The sequence below is a fragment of the Diadema antillarum genome, unplaced genomic scaffold, assembly GCF_040938485.1.
Source record: "Diadema antillarum isolate AM-2024a unplaced genomic scaffold, OU_Dant_1.0 seq00000751_RagTag, whole genome shotgun sequence".
NCBI classification, from domain to species: domain Eukaryota; kingdom Metazoa; phylum Echinodermata; class Echinoidea; order Diadematoida; family Diadematidae; genus Diadema; species Diadema antillarum.
Window position 1 is genome coordinate 13,779 of NW_027271645.1, and position 14,312 is coordinate 28,090.

At 39.2% G+C, this 14,312-nt stretch overlaps 1 protein-coding gene across 1 annotated transcript in view; it reads left to right on the forward strand.

The window, feature by feature from the left end:
- The window catches only part of LOC139738515 (syntaxin-binding protein 5-like), a 73,866-nt gene that overhangs the window by 11,252 nt on the left and 48,302 nt on the right, over positions 1-14,312 (forward strand). The window contains exons 3-9 of the mRNA XM_071649139.1: positions 1,755-1,889; positions 2,435-2,498; positions 4,304-4,511; positions 6,549-6,627; positions 8,413-8,567; positions 12,775-12,847; positions 14,019-14,175. Coding sequence (XP_071505240.1) covers positions 1,755-1,889; positions 2,435-2,498; positions 4,304-4,511; positions 6,549-6,627; positions 8,413-8,567; positions 12,775-12,847; positions 14,019-14,175 — 871 coding nt within the window. The remainder of the gene's footprint in view (positions 1-1,754; positions 1,890-2,434; positions 2,499-4,303; positions 4,512-6,548; positions 6,628-8,412; positions 8,568-12,774; positions 12,848-14,018; positions 14,176-14,312) is intronic.

A 14,312-nucleotide genomic window follows, 5' to 3' on the forward strand; every position in this document is an offset into this window, starting at 1 on the left:
CCTATCAAAAGATGGATTTAATGGTACATGTAGTTCTTCTTTTCAAGCCAACTGCATAGCTGCCAAAATTTCATGGTTTGATTGCGTTCGATACGTGCATAATTTGTCTAATTTCATTTGAAGACTGCTTTGATAGACCATTAGCAGTTGTGAATGGATGTACTCTGTTCATTGTTCATGGACTGTCCAAAGAGCAAATATCAATATTAACGGTAAAGTGTGACGTCATATATGCCATAAATTGAATGATTTGGTAGTGATAGCCATTCAACCAGCAATTAGCAAATTAATGTGGTAGACTGCTAATGGGGCAATCCCGCAGTGAAAGTTGCTACCTTGTCAGTTTTCAAAGATGAATTGTTATGGATTTAATCATAAGTTGAATAATAACTTAATTTTCAAGAAATTCATTATTCTGTCACTTTGAGTGTATGTGGTCTTTTGCGATACTACCTACAAGAGGGGAAAACCCCAATGACAGCATGCAGTGTAATATTGAATGGGGAACCACTTGACTTTCTCTCCAGTAGTACCGGTAGTTCAGTTTTCCTACTTTACCAATGGCACGCAAGGTGCATTAGCTCCTTACCAGTAATGTTGAGTGAAAGCAGTAGGGCCGACTGCCCAGACTGAATGTAATAGTCTTCAGACCCTCAACAAGTCTTTCATAATCTTAAACAGCAGGGTGAAGCAAATTGTAGCGAACCAGGAGTCTGTGTCATGAAGTCATCACATAAAAGTCTTTGCATAAATCTCAGAATGGCCAAAGTCACTCATAATGTAGCTATGTAGAGAAGTAAAATCCATTTCGTGAAGTCTCTTACGAGTGTGTCTTATGAGCGAAAAGTCTCTCATAAGATTTTTATGAAATGGACTTGTGGTTGTCTGTTCTGGAGATGGGGTATTTTCAGTTTGTTCGTTGTAGTTCTAAATCCAAGTTTGATAACATCAATGTGATAGCATGCATGTCCTTTTAGGTCTGTATATATCTTGTAATACCTTTTTATCCCCTCTTTCCATATTAAGTTACTTACAACAATTCATGTTTTTCTGTCAAAGCTAAAGCATTTATCACCCCACAGGCTTGAAAACATATATATATATATATATATATATATATATATATATATATATATATATAATGAAGAAAATTCTACCCCCATGTTTTCTGAAAATGTGAAGAATCCTAGTCCTTACAGATGTTATGAGGACATACAAAGGTACGCCATTTTAAAACCATTCTATCTAGTTGCCCCTACTACATGCACTTGTAGATCATCATCATGTACCCTAGAGTACAATTGCATAAGTGAAATAAACAAAAAAAAATCAATTTATTTGTCTATTGTCATCCTTCCCCATATGGCCACCCCATCCCCTTGGAGGGTATATTATTGATGTTGACATAATTTGTAAAATGTACATCTGAAAACATTCTTTTATAATATGTTGTTGACTACCCCACTGCCTTTCACAAAGCCTATATCATCTCTGACCTCCAGATTACGGGGTCAACGTCGATCCGCAGCGCCACATGATTTAATTTGCACGGTCTCGCAAATTGTTTGCCAATTTGCCCATTAAGGTCACTTCATTATCAATGGTCTGATTATTTTGCTGACTGAAATTATAACTTTCTCTTCTTGGTTATCCCTCTCCCTCTCTCTCTCTCTCTCTCTCTCCTTCTCAATCTATCTCTCTCGCTTTCTATTTCTTTCTTTGTCTCTGTCTTTTGTTGTTTTATTTGTATGCAGGATAACATATTGTGATCTGCCCTTCCAAAGTAAATGGCTGTATATTGGAACGGAGAGGGGTAACGTCCATGTTGTCAACATCGAGTCCTTCGTTCTGTCCGGTTATGTCATCAACTGGAACAAAGCAATCGAGCTGTAAGTGTTGTAGGGGAATGGTTACCACCCACCCCCCACCCCCTTATTCTAAAATATGCTTTGCTATAAAACACTCTGCATTTGTTTGTTTGATTACTTTGTTTTCTTTTGTATGTGCATATTAGCAGGCCGTTCCAGTATCTGCAAAATTCATATTGTGTAAATAGCAATTGATACTTGAATATCTTGAGGCAATATTTTCATTTGAATATTTATTTCTTGGCAATAGCAACTAAGAAAAAAGAAGAACTGCATCTCAGCAGATGTTCTTTTTGAGTGATTTAAAGAAAATTTGCCCTAAAGGAAGGAAGAAAATAGTAGGTGTAGCAAGAGCACAGACAGGAAAGGAACTGAGAAAAAATTTATCAAAGGATATTTGCTATCTTTTTTTTAACAATAAAATAATGTTTTGTTGTGCACCACATGTAGTGTGATTGAAAATGCGACCCTGCTCAATGCCTTGTATATTTGAAAACAAGTGATTCGTCTGTGGAACTTGTACAAAAAATCTATGTTTGTTTTTTCTTGTGTGTTCTTCATTCCAGATCAAGAAAAACACACCCGGGTCCTGTAGTCCATCTCAGTGATAACCCAATAGATGGAAACAAGGTATGATTGCGAAAGTCGAGATTATCGAAGTGCAATTTGCATCAGAGCATTAATTGTGAAACAGTTTGACTCAAAGTCCCTCAATTGACAAAGCACTTGCTACAGCTGCACACACCAGCTCGCAACACCGACGCGCATTACTAGCATATCAGGCCATCCAAACAGAATACAGATTGGATGTGTGTAATGGACACACTCCTTCGTGCGTATCATTCATGAAAATGAATGAGTCAGTTCAGAGTGGTTTTGTTGCACGATGGATTGGAATCAGGTTGTGCGCCACGACCCATTCATATCTGCGGGCCTTTTGGCTTGCCATGCTTGTCTCGCTCAACATGTTAATGGAGGATTGCCAAGTTTTGCATTTTTCACGCAGAATACGCAGTCAGTACAAAGAATACTGAGTGTTACGGCCCAATTGATCCCCCTGTGGAGCTTGCAATGCATAGTGTGCAGTTGTCCGCGCAGAATATGACCACTTCAGAAAATATTCATGAGGTTATTTTTATAACTTATTCATTTTTGGGCCATTCATGACACACAGGGTTGTTTCTCCATGTTAATCCAGTCCACCATTTCATTAGAAAAAAGTTGATACGATAGCAACTCTTGCTGGAATGGCAATTGTCGTCACGGTGGTAACAACAAAAATCCAGCTTCCTGATTGGCTGTTGCTATGGGAAGTTGCCATTCCAGCAAGAGTTGCTATCCTAATATCTTTTGTGAAATGGGGCCCTGAAGTTTAGATCATTGAAATCTTTGTGTGCCGGGTGTTAACCCACTGCGTGCCACATTGTTGTTAGGCAGCAGCACGTGAGCGCTTTTGGAAAAATATGATTTGTTTTTGACAGTCATGAAAGTTTTTATTCAGGCAATCATTCTAGAAAAGTGCAGGATGGCAAATTTGTATTGAGGAAGCTGCAAGCTTTGCTAAAGATGTAAGTTTTATGACCAAGCTATGGCTATAAATCATGATGGTTTCAATGTTCCACGACGGCGTATTTTGTGATTTATTGATCGGTTTGTGCAAGGGTTGTGAGTGTGAGCAGGCTGTGCGAAGTTGGCAAGCCAACGACTGTGACTGAGTCGGGCATGCGAACATGGCGCACAAACGTACAGAATTATTGACTAGTACTACACACAGTATGTATTGTGTGTTGACAGAGCTTGATAAGGTCCGCAAGTGCTGACTGTTGAACTTCTGCATGTGAACCTGCAGAGCTTTTAAGCCCATACTCTTGTGAAGGAAGGAACTAAGTGTCAGGCCTTGATAATAGCTGCAAGTACTATGTGTCTGTGCACTTTAACTTGAATCTTTTGTTATGATCATTCATAAATCTGTTGATCTAAAGTCCCGAGTAATTTGAGTGTACAGCTTCGTATATTATGTCTGACAGATCACATCTGTCTGATACCTCACCAAATGCACACACACACACACACACACACACACACACACACTGGCTGATGTCTGCAATAATCTTCAGGACTGAAGGGAACAGATTACTGTTAAGAAGTAGAAGAAGAAGAAATAAATTGCCCATGCTTTTACTCCCGAGAACCTAAGGGAGAGGCCAAAGAGAAATTGAGATTTTTTCTTCGAATCCTGCTTGAGTACATACGCCCATGATTTCTTTTATCATGGCTAACTACTAAAACACTGATCAATTCAGTGCATACTTATGTCGATCAGATTTTGTCAATAAGTTGCAACAACAACAAAAATCTCCATGGAAGAATTTTATGAATTTGCATTTTTTTTTAATCGTATTTTGTTTCTTTCTTTTTTCTCATGCTCTGTACAGTTACTAATAGGTTTCGAGACTGGGGCAGTGGTGCTCTGGGACCTAAAGGCGAGGGCGGCTGAGAACCGCTACAACTGCAGCCAGCCCGTGAGGAGCATAGCCTGGCACCACGAGGGGCGCCAGTTCGTCTGCAGTCACCTGGACGGCACCCTCACGATATGGAACGTCAAGAACTGCAACAAGCCCGCCAACATCATCTCGCCCCACGGTGAGTGTGTGGTGCCTACGTCCTCCCACCAAAAAGAGAAGCTGAATCACTGCGAAACATTGATTTGCCTTATTATGTAATGGGGGTGATCTAGATCGACCTGATTCCATCATCTACTTGTTGTTGATTGTTAACCCGTTTAGGACAGACTGATTTTGCTGCAACATGCATTTCCCATAAACCTTTGCCCGAGTATATTCGGGACTCGTCCTCAACGGGTTAAAGCGCTTTGTTAGCTGATCAGCATGCATGCTGTAATGCTTTCTTGTTTGACCTAGGTGTATTGCTACACTTGAGTGGGCTTGCTAACTTCACAACGAGTTCAAATTCAGATGCATTATGGAATACTGATGTAAAATACTTGGCAAGTGTAGGTAAATGCATGGCACAGGAAGGGTGAAAGGGTCTGTACACAACTGGTTGAGGTGAGGATTCAGCTTGTAACGTTTGCAAGATATTTAGAACCCTATTCATATATCCATGTAATAGATACATAGATAGATGTTCATAACCCTAAAACTTAAGCCCTATCACAGCCTAACCCAAACTCTAGCCCTATATCCTTGGGTAAAATAAGACGGAGCAATTGTCACAGGAGCTCAAGTCATGTCACCAGGTCAGACAAGCCTCTTGTAAGCTTTACCTTAAACATGCCTCTTATGCATCTCATTGAAATGAGATGAATGGTTAATAAAAGTTAAAAGTGTACAGGCAAGGGTAGGTGTCTGGAACATGTACATTATTTTGCAGGTACAAGTTGTATGTGCCATTATAAGGCTCTGGATATGGGATATTTTGTTGAATGAAATTTGTTCGCAAATTTCGTCCTCTACGGAGCCATCTTGAAGACAGTAATGCACAAATTTTTCTTTGAAATGCTTAAAATTTGTACACCTCACCCACAAACAAGTGAAGTTTGGCAACATGGGCTCACTGCAGTGAATCAACTGCAGAATGTCTGTATGAAGTTTGTCATAAATGCCCCCACCTCCCCAAACTAGTGTAAAGCGAAATGCACTGCCACAATCATGCAGATAGCATACTAGGGGACCTACAGTGTACGTACAACTTAGGTGAAAGGTGATCTCACAGTACAGTTGATAGATATTTTCTTTTTCTTTTATTCTCTGCTACATTCTGTCATGACGAAGAGATAAGACTTGCCATCTTCACTGCACAGGAATGATGTGCTTAACCCGTTGAGGGCGGACTGATTTTGCTACAACACGCATTTCCCATAGACACCTGCCCGAGTATACTCGGGACTCGTCCTCAGCGGGTTAACAATGAACTTCAGGTTTCTAACATTTTTTGTTGAGATAATGAGAAACTTCTTAACCTGTTGAAGACGAGTCCAGAGTAAACTCGGGCAAGTGTCTATGGGAAATGCGTGTTGGAGCAAAATCAGCCCGTCCTCAGTGCGTTTAGAAATATGAAAGAGCATTTAATTCCAAGAGCAGTTAATTCAACATGCATTTGATGAAAATTGGTTTCAAATGGCTGAGTTATCCAAAACAGAGCAATCCTAATAAAAGGTGAGACCCTCCTTTTATTATGATCGCTTTGTTTTACTTTGTTTTTGGATGTCTCAACCATTCCAAAACCGATTGTCATCAAATAAACTTTGAATTCCTCTTGGAATGGTATGCTCTGTACTATTTAACAATTGGTTTCTTGGTATCTCGCAAAAAATTTTAAATCCAATCCTCATCTCCACCAATACCATACCATCCCTTTTAACAATGGTACAGATTCCTGTCCAGTTATAGCACATTGTGAGCAGCCACATTGCCTATTTAAAGTAAGAGCAATAAGTCTTCTTAGTTCACAGCACATTTGTACCTGAAGTTCCATATGTTGTGTACATCTACCAAAGCGTGAATGGAGGGAGAAGGCAATATATTCCCTTGTGAGGTTACCTCCTGTTGTACTGAGTATGTGAGCATTGGTGGTACAGGGTTTTTTGTTCGAAGTCTTGTGACAGTAAACCATTCTTAGAGAATTGTTGCATTTTTCTTTTCTTTTCTTTTCTGACAGCCAAAGTTCCTGCCAAAGGTTTGAAGCCAGAGCCGTGCACCCCGGTTCCCAAGGTGGAGTGGAAGTCAGTCAAAAGTGGGTGAGTATGGGCTCTCCAGACTTCACCCATCTTGGTCCAGACTCCACATTTTCTGGTAGTTTGGTGCTGCGTTTTTCATCACATTTTGTATATTTCTATTCAGCTCAAAGAAGAAATCCACTCCAGAATTTCATCAATTTCGTACAAAAGAGAAAACAAAAAAACAGTGCGAAAATGATCAAAACTGGATAAGAACTAAGGAACTTATGGCATTCTGAAATTTCACAATTTTTTTGGGAAACACTTCCTGGCCAGTCGTTACGAATACTCAAGTTGGCAAGTTGATGATGTCATACTCTCACAATTTCTTATTCATTTCATATACAGAAAGGACAAAATCTCATATTTCAGCTGTATGAATATAAAACTTGCCTATAAACCACCAAAAATAAAAAAAGAACAAATGTTGACTCTAATATATTTTGGTATGGAAACATGTTTTTACCTATATCAGCCAAAAAAAAATGATAATTTTTCCAAACTTTATAATATATAGCATACATGAAAATTTGTCAGGGCATAGAACCAAATGTTATGTGATAGTTCACAAGCAGTCATGGTAAAATATAGCACTGCTCATAGATATAATCAAATTTGTTCTGAAGCTGCATTTATAGGTGATTGATTCCATAGCACATCAACATGAAAAACTACAATATCTGTCGATACAATATGTCCCATCTCGCACCAGCAATTATCAAATGAAGTTTAAAACACTTACTCCGGAATGAGAGGAGTAAGGTCGGAGATATTTTCATCAAAAGATATTTTTACCGGTCAGCTTTGCTGTTTGTAGACTTTTCTTTATGGATGGAATATTGGAAGGTGACATGCGGTTCGTCACAGTGGAATTTTGCTTTCTTCTTCTTCTTCTTCTTTTTTTTTAAAACTATGTCCATCCTTCAAGGTTTATATGAGCTGTGATGTCCACTCGCTTTTGATCGCTTGCACCAGCAAAATTTTTTCTCTCTCCCTCGCTTTGTCTGACCTTCATTATAAATATCCTTCGGCGTCTTTTTTTATCGTTACGTGGAATTGGATTAAAGAGGAGTTTTATTGGTCAGTGTAACTCTGTCTGCCTTCCACTGATGATGACTGACAAGTGCAATAGGATTATTGTTCTCTATTTATAATCATATTTCATGAATCACAAGCAAAAGGATTATTTGGGGGATGGGGGAAGGAGGGAGGGAGGTGGGACAGATGAAGATGAAGAGAAAGGGATAATCTTAAAGAATTTTTTTTCCAGTCACAATGCATTCTTTACCTCCTATCAACAGAAGGTGCATGTGCCATATGTGAAATATATGGAAAGTATAGATATATGAGATGGGAAGGGTTAATTGAAAGGGAATGTCTATCTTGATATCATGTTGCTTTGTATGACAAGAGAAAAATCAGAGAACTATCCCAGTGAAAATGTGGGGAAAATGATCGGATATATGGAACAGTTCTGAATTGTAAAAGTTTTGAGATTAAGACAAATGGGCAACTCTTGTGGACAATTTTCTAATATCACCTTGTTTGCCATGTTGTAACACTTCATTATTTATGTGCTTCTTTCACTATACTTCTTGATTACAATTATCACCTAAGAGAAACAGTTACCATACGATACAAGATTTTTGCTATATATATGCTACAGGACTTGTTGTAAATACACAAACTGCATATGTCTTATATTAAGCAGTGAAAAGTTAAGTACAACAATTGTCAATAATCGTTACAGACGATTATACCTCCTCACCTCCAATGTGTTGTCTGATGCCTCGTGCTCTCATGCAGGGACCCGTACATCCTGTTTTCGGGCGGGCTGACCTACGACAAGGCGACCCAGACTCCCAGCATCACCATTATGCAAGGAAAAACCACCACCGTTCTAGAAATGGAGCATCCGGTCGTTGACTTCCTCACGCTGTGTGAGAACCCTTGGCCAAGCAGTAAGTCACCAGATGACATCTCTCTTTTTCTCCCTTACTGTTCTTTTTTTTCCCCCTTTTTGTTGCTGTTGTTGCAAACACTGTCTGCGGAAACGTCGAAAAGGGTCTGCCCAAGTCATCAGTGTGGCAAACAAATTAGAAAGTTGATTGTACGACTGCATATTTCCAGGAATGCCACATTTTCACGAAACATCGCGATCGTGCCAGAAATTGCCTTACACAAGCTTTGGAACATGTTCCCTTCCCACATCTGCTGTTGCCTCTTATACTGTGGGACCCTCAAAACATCACAAATAGACCTTCGACTGTACTTATTTCAGCAGTCTCTCTGATTAAATTAGAATCAATTAGGGTGCGTAGAATCTTTTAAAGTTGTGGGATTGCCATTGAGTTAAAGATTCCAGCTCCTGTATTTATAAATTCAGCACAGTAGTAGGTTGTTGTCTTAACACTGTATGTGCAGTGTAGGAATATGGGATCATTTCTGATGTTCTCTCAAAACTTGCATGGGAAGAAACTCTAGCTGCAATCAGTTTACTGCGTAAAAGCTAAACTATGAGAGTCTTTGTGAAAGACTACAGGTTCAAGGGATTGTTTCTGATTGCTATTTTTTCTCTCAAGATTGCTAGATTTGATGAAGATTTACAATGTAAAAGTAATTGATATCACCACACCACGCATTTTTTAAAGAAATTTAAAAATACCTTGACAAATGTTGAATGAAGGTTATTCCCCACCTAGTTGTGATGCATGGCAAAAGTTTACAGATTGTTGTTTAAGGATCTACTCACTGTTCATCTATTTTGTTCATGTCAATTTGATATATATGGAAGGTGCACACTTAACTGTATTCCGTAAAATGAGTGATATCACAGAAATGAAGCCATTCAAAAAGATTCCAAAGACTATCAGATAGACTCCAGGAAAGAGTGAGAAAATGAAGCCCTTAGACCATTGGCAAGTCATGTCAGAGTCTTCGAGATGCCCAGAAATAGCCTCAATTAATCGCATACTTGCCAACTAATAAGATTTTATCAGATTCAGTAAGATTTTTTACATTGAAAATAGCAAAATAAGATTTTCTGTCAGAGAAATAAGATTTTTATAAAAATATTTAGATATACCTTTCATGTGTATTTTCTGAAGATTTGACTGAAAGTAGGATTTTTAAGTTCAGTTTGCATATAAAATAAGATTTTTGCAATCCACGAGTAAGATATTTCATCTTGAAATGTTGGTAGGTATGTAATCGTGCTTGTTGCTCCTTGACATTTTGTATGACTTCTCGCCCTGGTCATACCTGGTGTACAAAGTGAAGCTTAACAATATTTTTCTCAGATTTGCCCAAAGAATATAATTAGGCATCATTCTTCCCCTTTAAGGCTGGCAAAAAAAAAAATGAAAAAAAAAATATATATATATATTGTCCCTAGCATAATGTCACTGGTGACAAGACCTCGTATCTACAAAATGTCAAATGTTCAGGAGAGCCAAAAAACATGGCGGCCAAAGCACTGTGGCGAATGAGATAACCTTTCTTTTGACATGCCGTGGTGGCTTCATTTTTGGAGTAAGACAGTTGGGATTTGGACAGGACATCACTTAACCCATTATTTGACCATTAATCCAGAACAGTCAATTTCACCAAAATTGCAGATACAAGGTCTTGTCACCCTAGCGACGATATATCTGTAGGGTTCACCAATACAGGGCTTCTTTCAGGAAAATATGAAAGCAATGACATTTTATGCATATATAGACGAGATATTGCATGACTGCCATAATAGTAATACAGACATTTATAATGCGCAACATATCCACTCAAAGGTGCTCAAGGCGCTCACGATTAATGTTTATAAACAGACACACAATCTGACATTATTATCTGAGTTCCTACAGCTGCAAACATGCACATGAAGTTCAGATATTAACCTAAATTATTCACTCTTTTTTTGCATCTCCAGTGGCGGATCCAGGGAGGACCGCAACCGGCGCACGCTCCCCCCCCCCCTTTATTTTTTGTTAAAACAAAAGAAATAAAAAGAAAAAAATGGGGGGGAGGGGTGCGTGCGCCCCCCCTTTAATTTTTTAAAGCACCCCCTATTTACGGAATTCCTGGATCCGCCCCTGCTCTGTAGATTGATCATTTATTCTTGTTTCCTTGCTGTTTTTTGAGATTTTGCTGTAATGCCAGACAACAGTTAGGATTGCAGGAATATAAAAAAAAAGAGAGAGATACAAACAGACACCAACTTCTACCATTGATGGAAAGTTTTTTTTACAAATCTCACTCTGCGATCTCTTCAGATGGCATTTGTCGATGGCTCATGTTGGTGTTTCTTTGATGAATAAAATAGTTAATGGCAATATTCGTAATGATGATGATGATGATAATGATAATAATCATAAAAATGTTAATGATGATAATAATAATAATAATAATGATGATGATGTGATGGTGATGGTGATGATGATGATGATGATGGTGAAGATGATGATGATAATGATAATCATCATCATCATCATCATTATCATAATCATAATAATCATGATAATCATAATAATGAATAAAATTATGTAGTGCGTAATGCTGGCATTAACTCGTAATGTGACCCAAGTGAATGTTGCGGAGTGCTGCAGAGCAGCGTGATATTTAGAGATGAGTAGGGGAAAAGAGAAGGACATGAATTTTGGAAGCAGGGCATTAGAAAATAAAGTGCCTACATTAATGATATCCTCAAAAATAAAGGAGGGGGGTGGAATGCTCCTCTTTTATTCCTCTGAAAGTGGTGGCAAGTGTGCGCGGGACAGTTGCGAGGAGGAGGCGGCTAAAGATAGATTGAAAAGTGGGGCAATTGATTGGGTTGACGGGGAAAGGGATGGGCGAGAAGCGGAGTTAAAATTGGGAGCGTGCGACGCTGCGTCTTTCTACTCCTGCTTAGGTAACAGGAATGTCAAGAGGGTAATTTGAATGAACAATCAATTTTCTACACTGTAAAAGTGTTATGTGAAGGCAGTAATGAATTGCAAAGTTATTTCACAAATGGATCATGGTAAACAACATGATGAACACGGCAATTGACTTTTTTTTTATCAGTAAAGGGAAAATTGATAAATATTTAAATTTGATAGCATATAAAGGAAATGAGGGATGAAATAACCAGTTTGTGTGATCATGGAAGACATTTTGAGGAAATCAGTTATGTGTATTACAGGCCCCTGTGATAAGAGAGAAAGGAGGAGAAACATTTGTCACCCATAAAGATTTGTTTGTTTTTTTCCATGTGACAGAAGAAGCAAACTAAGAATTGTTTATGTTGAGTATGAGCTGGCATGTTCATGTACAGTATGTGAATGGATCTATCAGAGTATATGAAAATAATGTATGTTTTTTAGTACTGTAAACGTGGAAATTTTCGCGGTACATTAATTTTCGCGGATTTCGCGCTACGTTCGGCTAGCGCGAATTCAAAAACGCGCGAATATATCTTCGCAATTTTCTATGCACATTTTGAACGGCCTGTGTGTGCTTCGTCGATGATACTGCTACGTAGTACAGACATGTTTACGCATATAGCAGTATCATCGCACGCACCGCACGCACCGAGCCCAGGCCGACTGGTGTGCTACATCCCCGCGACTACAGTACTAGTACTACAGTACATGTATCGAGTAAAATCAAAGAGGTTAGTTGAGCGCTTGTACTCGCACTCGCGCCGCTCGCTACGTCGCTTATCGTGTGCTGGCATCGCTGGATGAAAACAGCGACTGTGTATTAACCCGCTGCGGAGCGCGAATTTAAGAACCCGCGAATATGTTTTCGAGCCGCTCAGCGCGAAAAATTAATCGCGCGAAAATATTGACGTTTACAGTATTCAACAACCCAATGTCGGATCATACCTCAGATGAACTTACCATGTGAGCAATTGATGAAGATGTAGTTGAAAGCAGGAGAAAACATGATGAAAAAAAGAAAAGATTGCAGGCCTTAAGTTGTTCATATGCTTAGAAAGATTTGTTATCATTATTGTTCAAATGTAAGATAACCGACAGTCAGGGGAAAAAAAGCACCAAAATTATAGATAGTGATTCTAGGAAATGATGTTCGTCCAGTAATTCATCTGTATTCAGCTTGACTGCATCTATGGTTTGTGTTTCCAAGCCCTGATGAACCTTGACCTTTTCCTCCCTTCGTTGTCTGACGCAGATCCACAGGAACCCTATGCGGTGGTCGTACTGCTCGAGAGTGATCTAGTGGTCGTTGACCTTTTATCGCCAGGGTAAGTGGTCATTGAACTGTACCGATGATTCCTCCCCCCCCCCCCCCCCCCCCCCTTCATGGCAGGGATGAGTTGCTGGAAGCAACGTTCATTCATTTGTACCTTGGGAGCCGGTAAACCTAACCCATACTTGAGAGTTTTGAGGTCATGTTGTTGTTGATGCGTTCAAAACAGAGAGGACAAGTTCATGCTCTTTATCTGAGCTGTTATAATGTTTAGACACGATGCCATTTTGAAAGTTAAAATCTATTCATTTTCTTAACCCCCCCCCTATAATCAGGGGTACAAATGTAAAGCAAAACTTCACAATTTCATATCTCTCCTAATTTTTATCTGATTTTGATTTTGATCAAATTTTCACTGTTTTACTAATATTTAAGATATTATTCTTTCTTGTCAGGCTATACTGGACTGCAATTCCTCTTTAAGTAAGATATCAAGGAATGATTTGATATCACTATTAGTAGAACTGTATCCAATCCTTGTTTATTTAAGAGCTGAGTGAAAAGTCATTTCAGACAAGGATGTCAGACATACAGTGTATGACTATTCAGTCTGCATTCTTAGAAATCATTTAGGAATCTCTACCTGGTGCAATAGCCTTTAACTTTTGTCTTGTTTTTGCATTAATATTGTTCACACTTTCTATTGAGTTCAAGCAAGTTGAGATGTTTTAGGCTTCATGATTTGTAAGCAGATGTTTCAGGCTTCATGATTTGTAAGCAGTTGTTGAGTCAACAAATATGTTGTATGCACGCAGGGGCGGATCCAGGAATTCTGTAAAGAGGGGTTTCTTTACAAAATTAAAGGGGGGCACACTCACCCCCCCCCCCATTTTTTTGTTTTTGTTTTTGTTTTTGTTTTAACAAAAAATATAGGGGGGCACCCAGTGCGCTCCTTCCTGGATCCGCCACTGTGCACCAGAAGTTTTTGGTTTGTTCGTTTTTTGATGTGTCCAAAAGGGAATTACAACATAACTCTCTGTGTATTTTGGGTGCCATTTAGCACAGAGAGACTCCATGGCATTATTAACCTTTCGGTGCTCTGAGCACCGTCTAGCACTAAAAGCCTCATAGCATCGTATAGTTGTACATACTGTCCAAAATCCTTGGCATACGAAGGGTTAAAAGTGACACCTGTCTTTCCACCGTGTGTTTGCATCGCCTCACAGCTACCCCTGCTTCGAGAACCCCTACCCCATGGACCTCCACGAGTCTCCCATCACATGTGTACAGTACTATGCAGACTGCCCCTCAGACCTCATCCCAGCACTCTACTCGGCTGGTGCCAACAGCCTCAACCGGAAGAAGACTGCCTACAGTAAAAGGGTATGTGTCTCTTCTCTCTCTCAATCCCCCCCCCCCCCCTTCACGCTTTTTTAAAATGATTCTTTATTACCTCCACCAGGGAGGAGGTTATGTTTTAGCGTTTGTTTGTTTGTCCATGTGCAAAATAACTCAAAAAG